The 13,589-nt window shown below is 40.7% G+C and overlaps 1 protein-coding gene across 2 annotated transcripts; it reads left to right on the top strand.

Moving 5' to 3' along the window:
• Positions 1–691: 691 nt before the first annotated feature.
• On the top strand, positions 692–12,807 carry vwa7 (von Willebrand factor A domain containing 7). 2 transcript variants are annotated; one of them, XM_031294908.2, is made up of 17 exons: positions 692–1,023; positions 2,841–3,123; positions 3,341–3,574; positions 4,161–4,257; positions 5,988–6,122; positions 6,291–6,486; positions 6,669–6,838; positions 7,300–7,412; positions 7,511–7,627; positions 7,837–8,064; positions 9,818–9,950; positions 10,106–10,258; positions 10,362–10,454; positions 10,587–10,870; positions 11,441–11,577; positions 11,702–11,861; positions 12,014–12,807. In XM_031294908.2, the coding sequence occupies exons 2-17, from the start codon at positions 2,848–2,850 to the stop codon at positions 12,572–12,574; spliced, it is 3,087 nt and encodes a 1,028-aa protein (XP_031150768.1). In that variant the 5' UTR covers positions 692–1,023; positions 2,841–2,847; the 3' UTR covers positions 12,575–12,807. The 2 variants fall into 2 exon arrangements, with proteins under 2 accessions (XP_031150768.1, XP_035857253.1); XM_036001360.1 differs by having other exon boundaries at positions 2,845–3,123; positions 12,014–12,574.
• The last annotated feature ends 782 nt before the right edge of the window (positions 12,808–13,589 follow it).

The raw sequence follows: 13,589 nt of genomic DNA, 5'->3' as shown, positions 1-13,589 counted from the left end.
GTTGAAGCCAGAGCGGCACGCTAGGGCAGGAAAGAAAATCTTCACGACTGCGCATGCGCGAAGGGATAAACCCAATAGCGTAGCTTAGAGGGCGAAGCCTATACGAAATAGAACTGTGGTTTGCAATGAAATATACCATGGACAAAACATGTTCTGCATCAAAACGTTCTCTTTGTCTCTTTGTTTGTTTCGCTTTCAATCCTTAACTAAAACAGAATGAAATATTTGAAACACATAGGCCTAATATGACCAGAGATACCAGAATAATGCCAAAATACTAGAACCAAACCCTGAAACACCAGAAGGCCAAAGCTGAAAAATACCCCACTCATTTGCTTCTTCTTTTACAACATTCAATCCAACAAACTGAAGTTCAACAGTGTCCCAAGTGTTGGCTAGCAACTGATGCCCTTCTTTGCATTGCCATTAGAAATGTGTGTAACTAGGGAGAGAGGAAGGGGTTATTGTGTTTACGGTTGTGAAAAGCAGTTTTTTGGTTTTGTGAGGAAAAGAGAGAGTGATGGATGGAGGCAGGGGGGTTGGGGAAGGCCTAAGCTGAACACCCTGGCTGGTAATATATGCGGCCCTATTGTGGTGAATCAATGCACCGCGCAATAATGGGGAGCAAGGAGGGGCACGAGGCTGTAGGGGAGCTATGACGAGATGTCTTCTGCCTCATGGTGTTCCCCAAACGCTAAGAAGCAACCACTCAGCTTCAACCAGACTCTTATCCGAGTTAAACAAAGTGCTTCTCCCTTTCATATGTTGCTTGTTATTTTACTCACGGAGGAGCTGGCAAGAGACAAGAGCCCAAGGACAGACAAGAAGACTCAATAATAATTTTGTTACACAGACAGAAATGCTGTGAGACTGTGCAGTTCCCTCGTCTGACAGGACGTGGTAATAGTCTATGTGGTCATATGAAGTGGTGTGGTGTTTTGCACATACAGGACTGCAACGTCTCTGCTGAAAGCTGTGGTGTCTGAACAAAATGTAAAGAGAAAAAGTCTACCATGAACTAAGGTGAGAACATTTTTTATTTTTTGCAGAAAGCAAATCTTTGAGCAAAGTTTGTAGTTGCTAATTAATTAAAAAAAATAACAATACATCATATGCTCATTTTGCACTTAAGTCTTGGTGAATAAAATAGTTTGCACTTTCCTACAGTATGTAGTTGACATTATTGCACTGTGATGAAGATGGTCTGAACCTAAGCTCTATACACTTTACTTACAAGCCTTGTGTGTTAAAGGGCAATCTAAGCACAAGTGGTTGGTCACCTAAAGTGAATTACAGTACACAAGTTCTATCTGTTAGGAATGTGAAACAATAAAAATGTTATTAATAGTCAGCGTATGAGTAGTTTTAGATAGTTTTAGATATTGCATCACTCCTGCAGAATGAGTGAAAGGAAGAGTCATTGTGCTCTCAATTTAAGAGACCTCACCAATCAATTAAAACTGCTTCACTGAATGAGGGCTGGCAGAGTAGAAGGAGCCGTTGTTTATAGGCCTCATGCTTTGTTTCTTTCTATCCCTTGTGAAAGCACAGACTATGAGAACAAAAACCACGTATTGTATCTGAATAAAGATGACAAAGAACAATAGTAGCCTCTGTACAGACAAGGCTGACAAAAATGTGAGAGGAGGTGGGGGGGGGTGTAAAGGAGTGGGTGATGACAGAAAAGACACATGGATGACCAGCACAAACACCAACTGATCAAATTTGCACAAAACATCATTGAACAATAGGAGTTGGATCAATGCATGGATCCATCCGTTTAGCAAGCAGATACTTCAATACTAGCAATACTTTCTGCATGACTCCTTATTTAAGAACTCATTTGGCAATGATTGTTCAGTTCAGCTAAATGTGTTTTAATGTTTGAACTAACAATATTTTCAACATGTCTTCTAACGTGCAACGATTACAGCTTGGAAAAAACAAATATAGCATAAAATCTTAAAAGGGAAAACTATATTAATTAAAGCAGCCTTCATCAATATTTTTATATAAACAATGGATTAAAAAAACTTGCAGTTGCATGTTGCACTTACATGCGGTACTTTGTAGTTTGGCTTATTTGAAGTACTTCTTGTATGTAATTCTTGCTGCTCCTAGTTTGTACCTTCATGGTTGAATGCACTTATTGGAAGTGGCTTTGGATAAAAGCCCCAGCTAAGTGTAATGTAATGTAATGTAATGTAATGTAATTGACTATCTGTAATATGACAGATGGTGCTCGTAATGATGGAACCATAGGTGATTATCATCTAACCTTGCAGGATCCCGTCAGCGCTACAGAGCATGTTTTTGCTCATTCTTTTGGTTTTCCAGTCCACAACTTCACAGTTTCTGTTCACTTTTACCGTTTAGCAGCAGCAGATAGCTGTTTTCAGCAAAAAAAGGGTCTGGGATAAACTGACTGCTCAGTACTGGTAGAAACGGTGAACAGAAAAAGATAGCTGGTGAACATAATGAAGCATCTAGAAGCTAAGGAGCGAGGAGTTGGTGGATACTAAAATAGAGCTAAAATATGAGTTAACATTGGACTTGTCCAATCAGACAATCAGTTGTCCAGTGACACAATTCCAAATTAGTACTCTCTCTGTATGTGAACATGGCAGTTGTTTGTCGCCATATTAAAACAATGTATTTTGTAATGATTTAAAAGATTTGTTTTTTAGGTCAATAATTAGCCAAATCTTAGCCATTACATTCAAATGTAAAAGTTGGCCTATGTCATCAGCCATGCCTATTGAATGCCATCAAATCGGATACAACAGTGTATTTTGTATTGCAACTGAATGTGAAACCCATATATTTTTTATTTCATGCAGGTAGGATATGACCTACTCACCCCATCTCCAGAGCATGACGTCACCGGGCAAAGGAAGAATTTGGGAAGTGAGTGGAAAGCAGATGCACTGGTTTATTCTCGCTTACCTTCTCTTCCTGGCTTTACCCTGCATGGGTTTCCTCCCCAACTTTTGGTCTCGAGTGTTAACGCTGTCCTGGGACTCACACACACACCAGTACATCACAGAGCGGGCTATTGTCAATGTCACCATGGAGACTCTGAGGGGCACCAAGAAACACCAGGGAAACCATGCAGAGGAACAGGTGAGCTGATGTCAGGATATTGGCTTTACATTCAGTATGATATACCTACTTTCTACTATTACACAAAGGAGTTAATGAGAGCTTTATTGTATTAAAACCCAAACCGTTTCAAAGAAGTCACACTTGCTCTTCTTCTGTGTTCATATTACATTGTGATAGCTGAGCACTACATCATCACATTTGAATGATGATAAAAATCAGTCTGTATCCCTCCCAGACCAAACTGGGCCGTGGCTTCTGGAGAGCTGTGGGAGAGGTGGTGAAGTCCAATGCGGACATGGACTTCCTGAGCTCCACCAGGTCCAACCCGGTGTACCACTTTGATTCAGAGCGTGTGGACAGCGCCATGGGGATGTTACGGCAGATCTGGGCTCAGACTCTGCTCTCAGTACGGGCCAAAGAGTACCAAAGAGCTCGTCACAGCTTGGGCCAGCTATTTCACTCCCTGCAGGTAAACAGCAGCACTGTTAAGGATGTTCATACATGGAAGTTCATACCATACTTCCAGTTGTTGGCCTGTTGTAGGGCCACAAAGGCTAATTATTGGCAATAAACTAACCTCAAGGGACACCACATGTAATATCAACTCTGATGCTCAAATTAGGAAGCATTTAAAAGGAGCCAATTTAAAACTGTGCCACACGTCAGGACACTTTTAGCCCACCATTTTTTATAGGCAATGGTAATAAAGGCTGCATTTACTTCTTGTTTTACAATTTGAGAACAATCGTCTTAGCGCACTCATAAATACACAAATAACAAAAGCGGTTTTAAATGCAGAAGGTAAACAGTTTGTAACACGCAGCTTACGATGTTTACAGTTGACAACACTTTTCTTGACAAAATATTGTTAAAGAAAAGTGGGACATGATCAAAAACACTAGTGGGGATTTTGAAAATGTGGCTTTTCTCATTCATGTTTGCATGAATACTAATTTGTATGTATGTTGCAATGGCTGAATTGTTGCAATGAAAATTCAATCAGTGTGCGCTGGCAAAAATGTAATGCTTTGTCTTTCAAATGTCTGTTATGCCAGGACTTCTACAGCCACAGTAACTGGGTTGAGATGGGCCAGCGCTTCATTTACCTCCACCTGCTGCAGCCAGAGGAGCCTGCCATCCCTGTTGCTGAAGGTAATTCTTCAATTCTTCTGCGATTACACTAGCACATTAAAAAGGTTCATCACATTAAAAAGGGATCCCAGGGCTAGGAGAGGATTCAGTATCATGGGTTATTGACCATTTAGCAGAATATTATGATGGAATTATTCAGGAAATCTTAACAACATAAGTTACTAAGGGTTCTTACACATTTCATGTGATTGCATACCTGATTGTGTACTGTTATTAATATTGTGGTATTCAACCATATTCCTCAGTCCTAAGGGACACATGGTCTTTTCCAATTGGGTTCCTCATAGGTGAAACATTAACTGTGCTCCTGATCAAAATATAAGAACAAATAATTTGATTAGTACCACATTTGGAGTCATATGTTCTTGTACAGTTTTCTTTCTATTCTCTGCTTCTTGATATGGGCTTTTTACTGTGGTGTAATCCAGGCATTTTTATCTGTTGCAGTATATCACGATCTGGATGCTTGTTAGAGTAATGGCCTTGTCCTACATTTTCACAAAGGCCAGGCAGGCTGAGGCCAAGCTAAGATAATTAGATTAGAGCTCAGTGGAAGGGCTGTTAGAACAGTCAGCAATCTGACTGGTTCTACAACCACACCTTGTACAATGTAGACATTCTGGCTACTAAACAGTGGAAACTATGACTATATAAATACTGTGGATGTTAATGATCAGTGGAAAACAGGTATGCAAGCAGGTGGCTTATGGAGGGTGGAGAACACTGAAAGCAACTAGTGGAAAAGTGAGGGATGGTCTAAAAAGTTCAACACCTATAGCCTAATCTGTAATGTATATTTACTTTGTAAATTGGCTATACAGTGTATCCTTAAATAAGCAATATGCTTCAAAAGTCGATAACCCAAATCAATTTGTACAAAAGCTCAAAATAAAAGCCATTCTGAGTTAGAGCTGCAAGAATTATTTAAATTAAAGTAGTAGTCACTCGATAGAAAATGAATCAGCAGCTATTTTCATAATCAATGAATTGTCTCAGCCATTTTTTAAGTAAAAATGCACACATTCTCCAGCTTCTCAAATGTAACAATATCTGAATGCCACGTTCACCATTTCTTATACTAAACGATTAATTGATTCATCGAGAAAAAAATCAGCAGATTCATCGATAATGAAAATGAAAATAATCGTTAGTTGCAGCCCAAATCTACGGGTGCCCTAGAGGCAAGTGAGAGAAAAGAATTCTGGTGATCAATTTTCTGAGTCTGTTCTAAATTGGTTTTCTCTCCTGTGTGTATGACTTAAGAAGGGAAAAAAAGTTTTGCCCAGATAATCTTTCTAAATTCTTTAAAAGAAAATGTCATCTGTGTGATGATTTCAAAACTTTCATTATCGAGAGATTTGTGTCAATGTGCACCAGAAAGGAAAAAGTCCTGATTAAAATATTTAAATCATCACACACACTCACCTCTGTAACCCATGCACACCCTACGACACTGACTCTACTGATTTCCATATTCCATTCTTGTCCATAACTTGTAGAGTGATGGGAAGTCAATCTCATGAATACTTTCAAACCACATTTTATTTCAGTCCCTCTTGGGCTAAAAATGTGTCACATTGTGAACTTGATGTGTAAGAAAATGCCTTTAATCCCCAAACCCAAACAAAGATAACAGCAAAGTATTTGTGTTTCCACTGCCGTAATGATTCAGAGCTTTATTGGGCCTCACAAACAATACTAGACTCACCCCTCTTCCTTTCTGTCCACAGAAGACACTCCTACCTGTATGGAGTGCTTCAGCCACACCTGTCGAAACAACCTCCTGCCAAGAATGACAAACAGACAGCAAGACACCCAGCTGCTCACTACTGGCTACTTCAGCACTTTTCCTACAAAACCTCAAGGTATGTCAGAGAAAACCTCAGCCACCAATAGCTGCAGTCCTGCCAAAAAAGCAAAGGAATAAGTACAATGAATTAAAAAGCTTTTTTTTCCGTTGAATGCTTTAATGTTTTTATGCTTTTCAAACTCACTCTATAAAGAATTAAAGATACTGACTGTTTCTTTTTCAGGCAAATGTAGTCATGGAGGTATTCTGGACAGTAGTCGCTATAAGGGGGCCAAAGGGGGCATCAACAAAGACAGCACCTCACCTTTTTTCTCCCCTCACCATTATCTCCATGTGGAAGCTGCCAATTTGGCGACTGAAGCCACTCTGAGTGTACTGAGAGACCTCAGAGACACTGTGGGCCATAAAACCTTTCTCAGGTAGGTTTTGACAACTGTTTTACAGGCAATTGTATTTCCCCAAATCAGCTCACCTTAATTGGTTAATTTGTTGTATTCAACCCTGGAGTTATTCAGTTAAGCAACATAACATTTTCTTTACGATTTTCAGCTGTTGAGTGTATGTAGTATGTCTTATTTTCCTTCTAAACTTCCTTCGACAGGCTCTTCAGTGTGAAGCAGGTCCCTGCATTGGTGTTTGTCATGGACACTACAGGCAGCATGTTTGAGGAGATCACTGCGGCTCGCTTCAGGGCCCACTCCATCATCCAGAGCCGAGCCGGCAGCTGTGGGCAGCCTGGCACCTTTCTACTTGTGCCCTTCCATGATCCAGGTGATGGTATAACATTACTGTAAAGACAAGACAAACTTCTCATCTAACTCTCAGCAAAAATTAGCAAATAACTGTATTTCCAAAATGTTGAACTATTCCAGGGCGCCTTGGTAGCTCACCTCATTGAGCGTGCGCCCCATGTACCAAGGCTCAGTCCTTACCGCAGTGGCCAGGGTTCAATTCCAATCTGCTGCCCTTTGCTCGTCACTCCACTCTCTCTCCCCCCGTTCTTGTCTACAGCTGTCATATCAATTAAAAAAAGCCCAAAAAATAATCGAAATGTGGAACTTTTCCCTTAAATAGGGTGTAAGGCCCTCTCAATTTTGTCTTAGCAATTAAATTAAGCTTCAACTCTTCACTCTACACTTCAATAGTTCAATATGATGGTTACCATTCTTATAGATCTCCTGTTATTTCTGCTTAAAGAGCTATCTATCACTTCTATCTTCTGTACTCTGCAGAGGTAGGACCAGTGTATGAGACCGATGACCCAAACCAGTTTATGCAGCACATGGAGAACCTGATGGCGCTGGGAGGAGGAGATGAACCAGAGATGTGCCTCTCTGCTATTCAGGTACATTTAGATGTTCCTTCTTGTGAACACATGTACAATATGAGAATTACAAGCACACATGGCAGCTAATTTCCCATCTTGCTGTGTGTTTTTTTTAGCTGGCGCTCACTCACAGTCCACCACTGTCAGAGATCTTTGTATTCACTGATGCCTCCCCTAAAGACGCCCACTTGTTTGATGTGGTGAAGGCCCTCGCACTTGAGAAACAGAGCAAGGTGAGGTTTGATTGTATTAGATAATTCCTCTCTAATAAAAGCTACAATATCTTCAGTGTTTCACACATGCAGTTGGAATTTATGGGGACATTTTCTGATTTTCAGCTGGAAAGCCTACATGTAAATAAAACACATTTGAAACCTTTATATTTATATATATATATATATAGCTCAAACATTGGTCATGTTATGGGCTGATTTTCCCACAGGTGACTTTTCTCCTAACTGAAGACCCCAACTACACATCAGAGAGCAAAAGGGGGAGGAAGAGGAGGAGTAGGAGGGAAAGGAGGAGAAGGAGTGAACCTTTGTCCCCTGATCGTTTCTCTCTCTACTCTTCCCTGTCCTCCCTGTCAGGAGGACTGACAATATTCACCACCAACTCTGACATCCGCGGGGTCTCTACGATAGTAGAGGATAACACAGCTTCTGACAAGGTACAGCAGCAAGATCCTTTGTATTGCTGGACATCAACATGTTAAAGCTTTAGTGCGTAACGTTTTATATTAATGAACGTCTGTTACATTCAAGCCATTGCTAAATGAGTTGCTACAAATCTAATTAAAACTATCAGCTCCACACAACTCTCTCTGTATTTCTCAGTATGTCTATGTTCAGAAACTGATGTCGTCCGGCAACTTTCGCGCGCAGAAAATCAAGTGTAGATAATTACATCTTCTTAAGAGTCCATCATGTTTTCTTAATCCTCCGTGTCCTCCTTGGCTACTAGCAACTGCGTGGCGGAGGGGTGGGAGCATGGGAGGGCTTGTGTCATGTGGACGTGCCGACAGTTTTGTTGTCATTACTTAGAATTCCACATGGGGCAGACAGAAACTACGCACTATAGCTTTAAACAGTTGAACCAAATCTAACAGGTTCTTAACCCTCCTGATGTCTTCGGGTCAAATTTGACCCAATTTAAAAAGTTTCTATATCAGAGAACCTTTTTAAGTTTCTTCAACCAAATTGTCAAATAAAATAACATGGATGTTTCCATACATGTTCCATCCATAGCATTTGAAGAAAAAAAATTGACAAAAGAACGTTGAAAAAAGTGACCAATAATGTTGGCAAAAGCTTCAAAAACGCGGGGAAAGAACAACAAAAACGTCAAAAAGTAGCGCAGAGAAAATTGACCAACATTGTAACAAGTGACAAAAGACTAAAAAAGCAAAAAAGGTGTCGGGGAAAAAAAGTTTTAATTTGAAATTTTGACCCAGAAAAACAAAAACTTGCATGGTCAACGGTAAGACAACACAAGGGTTAAGGCGAAGAAGGCATCAGTGGTCACCAACAGTTTTGGCTTGTGACGTGAAGAGGAAAAACTGTTCAATAAAACACAACAAAAAAAGCAAAAAAAGGAAAGTCTGAAAAAATGATGTTCCTACCTTGTTAATTATCTTACAAACCTTCAGATTTATCTTGCAACCCACTGTGAGGGTCCCAGTAACTGAGCCACATTTGTAAGAATGAGTGCCTGTTTTTAACTGTTTTCCCTTTTTGGTGGAAATAAGCTGTTAATTGACATACATTCACCATATACAGTTGGTATGGCAAACTACAGTTCAACAGATTCATATTTACACATTTGTGTGTCTGTCCACCTAATGAACGTAAATCTAATATTCTTTTTCATTTTGGCTCTGTTTCTGGTCTCCACCAACTCCTGAGAAAAATATCTTGTTCTTTAGCTGCTAAATGCGCCACTATGTTCACCAGCTAGCTGCCAACTTCAGTATTGATTTTTGATTTGATTTAATAATTAATTTTCAAACATGTAATAATTTAAAAAAATAACAGTAAATATATAACAGTCTCAATATACAATTAATCTGGTCCTATGCCTTCTCCATAACTCAAACAATGAAATCATAATTATCATATAATCAACTCAAACAGCTAACCCAAAGTTATTATGTACAAACCAAATGTCAACCCTGTGTCAATCATACCTGTTGTGCAGGTAGCTTTCTGGTGCAGCTTAAAATGAGGTTGAGAGCTGTGATGGAGAAGCAAAACAGTAAACCTGTGGTCTAAAAAAAAACAAAAACAATGAGCTGAAAAACACTAAAGTGCTCTATAATGAATTCATTCATTATCTGTGTTTGTGTCTGCCAAAGACCCCTTTTACATACAAGTTGCATTATAGGCACTTACTATACCATGTACATCTTTCTCCTTGCTCCCCAGGTGACCCTCCTCCATGTGGAAAGTGACCAAGAGTTGATGTCCTCCCATTCCTTCAGAGTTGACAGCTCAGTAAAAAACGTCACACTACATGTCACTGGCATCCTGACAGAGTGTATCCTTACCAGTCCATCAGGTATGGCAAAGGTATAAGCACTTAACGGAAGCTATATCGAGGCATTAGTTGTTTTTTTCAACTGCAATTTATATTTGCTCTTACAATACCATTATTCTTCTTTGCACTTGATAGAAAAACATAATACCATGTTTTAATCTTCATCTCCTTGTTAGAACAAAGCCTGTCTCTGCTGAGTGAGGAGGGCCCCCTGGCAGAGTTGGAACGCTTTGAAGGTCTGTACCGCATCCGCCTGCTCTCTCCTATACAGCCAGGCCAGTGGAAACTCCAAGCCAAGAATGACGGACACCTCACATTCAATGTGATAGGTAAAAGAAAAAGAACATGTTAGACACATTAGTTCTTATTTACCTGCACTTGAACTGAGAAAAGAGGCAACTGTTTGTTTTTGCTTTTGATCTGCACCCCCAGGTGACAGCAGTGTAGATTTCCTGTATTACTTTGCAACAGTTAACAATGAGACACACCCAGGTCTGGCCAGAGTGGAGGGTAGTCCAGTAGCAGGTAAGAGAGTTTGATTTCTTTCCTAATATAATTAGTGATGTATCAGTGACAGCGTACGATACTGTAGGTCTCGCAACCAGGAATGTGCCTGCCATTTAGCAAAACTGCCTTGTTCCTTATTTGATTTCCCAGGTGTTCCTGCCTTTCTGGTGCTGGCTGTGACAGACCTGGCTCCGGATGAGGAGGCATCTTTCAGTCACGTGACGCTGCTGGGAGCTGACAGGGAAAGCCTCCAGCAGGTGATGCTGAACTTGTCCTCCTCTTCATCATCCTATTCTGTAACGGAGCTGGTGGGATGGGTGGAGGTTGTTCCCAGAGTCCCCTTTTGTGTTCGACTAACAGGCCGAGACAGCAGAGGAAACAAGCTGGAGAGGGTTTCCACGGAGATGGTTCAGCCCACTCATGTTCAGATACAGGTAATGCTGAACAAGACATGGGCTGCATCTTTTAGCTCATTGTTTTGATTTAATGGCCCACAGCTTTACTGTTTCGGTTCAGCCATTTCCAGATACAACAGGCAGCTGTTTTCAGCAAAAATAAAGCTGTGATAAACTCACTGAGACTTCCTGCACAGCACCAAACAGAAGACAGAAAGGTTAGCGACTAACAGATGAAGATGCAGTTGAAGACCATTTAGCAGCTAAATAGCCAGATACTGTATTTTCCTCAGGTGATAGTGGAGACTAATGCATGCACTTCTGCTACCATAATACTGTATGTTGGTGTTGTGATTACAGCTTGTTCTGCTGCCGCCAAGTGGACAAAACTCAATCATTGCATTATAACAGCCAAACTGCGGGTTGTGCTCCATTTTCAGCTGGAGTTAAAATAACTTACCTTTCAAAGATGTCAAAATATGGCTTTTCGTTTACTAGCTTTCCATACAACTTTTTCTGATTTATCCAAATTTACATTGATGTACCTCAAATCAACTGGCCGTTGTTGTGACAATATGTCATAGTTTGTGTGTCTCTCTATCTCTTCAGGTGCTGTCTGTCCCTCGCCTGGTACCCGGTCACAGCACAATAGTGAACTTTAACATCCTGAACCATGGCCCTGCCCGACTCTTCAGTCTGAGTGCCAATGATGACTGTGGATATCTTCATAAGAGAGAACCTCACAGGTAGAGCAAAAAATATAAAAGATTAAAGTATTAATGTAATATAAGAAAAGACAATGTTGTACCTTTTGAGGACTGTTGTAGTGAAGTATATAATGTGACCTATAGGAAAATGTCTGTCCCTCAGGTTCCATGTTGCTGAACAAGGGTCTTTCCACGGCCTGGTGGACCTCTTCACTCCTGCCACAGCTCAGTCAGGAGCTACTGTCACGCTTACACTCACGGTGAACGCTCTTGATTCTCCAGACTCAAATTACGCAGTGGCCTACTTGACTGTGGTCCCCCCGGTGAGCATTGACTAAAAAACTGATACGATATAGTCCATTTGGAGTCTGCTTTTATTGGGATTTTTTTGTACGTACAGATCATTTAATCATCTTAAACTCTGTTCATTGAGTTTTCTATGTACAACTGACATCACTTCCTCTTTCTCTTGTAGGATCCTGACACGTCCCCACCATCCTGCTCCGCAACGCGAGTACAGTCTACCTGTCCTTCCATTTGTAACGAGTCTAACTGGATCATATCTTTGGTCGTGTCAGACAGGGGGCGCTCTGGGCTCGCTGCCCTCCAGCTACAGAAGGGTGAAGGCATTCTGACCTTATTCCACAGCCCCCCACCCACAGAGGACAGCCTGGGAGAGGCCCAACCCGACCCAGATCAACAACAGGCACACAGGGACAAGACAACCAGTGGAGGCCACCATCATCACCACCGCCACAAAGCAAGATTAGAGAAAGGAGACCCACCTTTGAATGTATCTGAATGGGCACCGAGCTCATCTCAGCCACTGTGGGTGAGGTACACGTCCAGCTGCTGCTCTGCTCAGGCTGAGCTTCTGGTGTGGGACACAGCTGGAAACATGAAGCGCTGCCATCTAACATCTGGCCAGCAGAGGCAGCTAAGAGACAGGAGTATAGAAACCAATGGAGCTAGACAGATTACACTCAGAGGCGTCTTTTCCCTGTTGTTGGTTCTGCTGTGGTCCTCTCTGCTTTAGGTCGATGTGATTACAAATGTTTTGCAGGCCAAACTAATCTACGTGTTGATCACTGGATTCCAGATTCTAAAAAAAATACTAAACTTGTTCCTTTTTGGACAACAGAGACAAATACAATTTAGTTTCAAATATCTTTCCCTCATGCAAGGAAGTCTTTCTTAAGTGCTGATCTTGTGTTAGCAACTGTGATTTGTAAAGATGGTGCACTGAATAAAGAATTAATGATTGTATTATTACTGTCAATAACTTTAATTATTTGCAGATGAAACTTCTGGGGCCTATAACATCTGATATCACACAGAATATATTACTGCCATGGAGGGAAGAATTTGGACAGAACTTGTTCAGTAAGGAAGTAATACATTTTGGCAGACCTAATGGACACTAGGTATAAAGCAACTTTGGAGATTGTCATAAAAAGATTAACAACCATGCATTTGTGCACAGTGTGACTGTTACAGTCTTACACACATCCACAGCATATTTTACTCACCACGAAAAAGTGAAAATAGAAACTTTAATAAATAAAAATAAATTCTTCTTCTAATAACAGGGGTTATTATCACCCTTGTAGTCAATGTATCAGGCTGGATGTGAGATAACATGCAGCAGCAGGTAAGAACAGATACAGCACAATAAATATAAATGATGATTAAGATATAAAAATCGGAATAATTAAACTACTTGATGTGCATAAATTGGTTTAACATTACAGTGAGAATAAAGTTAGAAAACCTTATGCGAGCCACAGATTTGTTGCTCGTGATGGTCATATTTGAAGCCAGATAAAATATGATTGTATTAGTCACCCCCAGTCTTTGCCATTTCTGCCCTCACAATGACTTTACAAGATTTTTTTGGGGGGCTTTTTTCCCCTTTATTTCAGAGTGACAGTGGATAGACAGGAAAGGTGGGAGAGAGATGGGGGATGACACACAGCAAAGGGCTGCAGGTCTTTACAACATTCTTGCCAAGGCGTTTAAATATCAAGGAGATAATTCACATTTCCACTGAG

Source organism: Sander lucioperca, chromosome 5, assembly GCF_008315115.2.
Source record: "Sander lucioperca isolate FBNREF2018 chromosome 5, SLUC_FBN_1.2, whole genome shotgun sequence".
Classification (NCBI taxonomy): Eukaryota; Metazoa; Chordata; class Actinopteri; order Perciformes; family Percidae; genus Sander; species Sander lucioperca.
The sequence above is the reverse complement of the archived record's forward strand: the minus strand, read 5'-3'. Positions and strand labels throughout refer to the sequence as shown.

Coding starts and splice junctions, on each gene's coding strand:
- vwa7 (XM_031294908.2), top strand. CDS start 2,848: ATGACCTACTCACCCCATCTCCAGAGCATGACGTCACCGGGCAAAGGA. Junction 3,124..3,340: donor GAAACCATGCAGAGGAACAG/GTGAGCTGATGT, acceptor TATCCCTCCCAG/ACCAAACTGGGCCGTGGCTT. Junction 10,455..10,586: donor GGAGGGTAGTCCAGTAGCAG/GTAAGAGAGTTT, acceptor TTGATTTCCCAG/GTGTTCCTGCCTTTCTGGTG.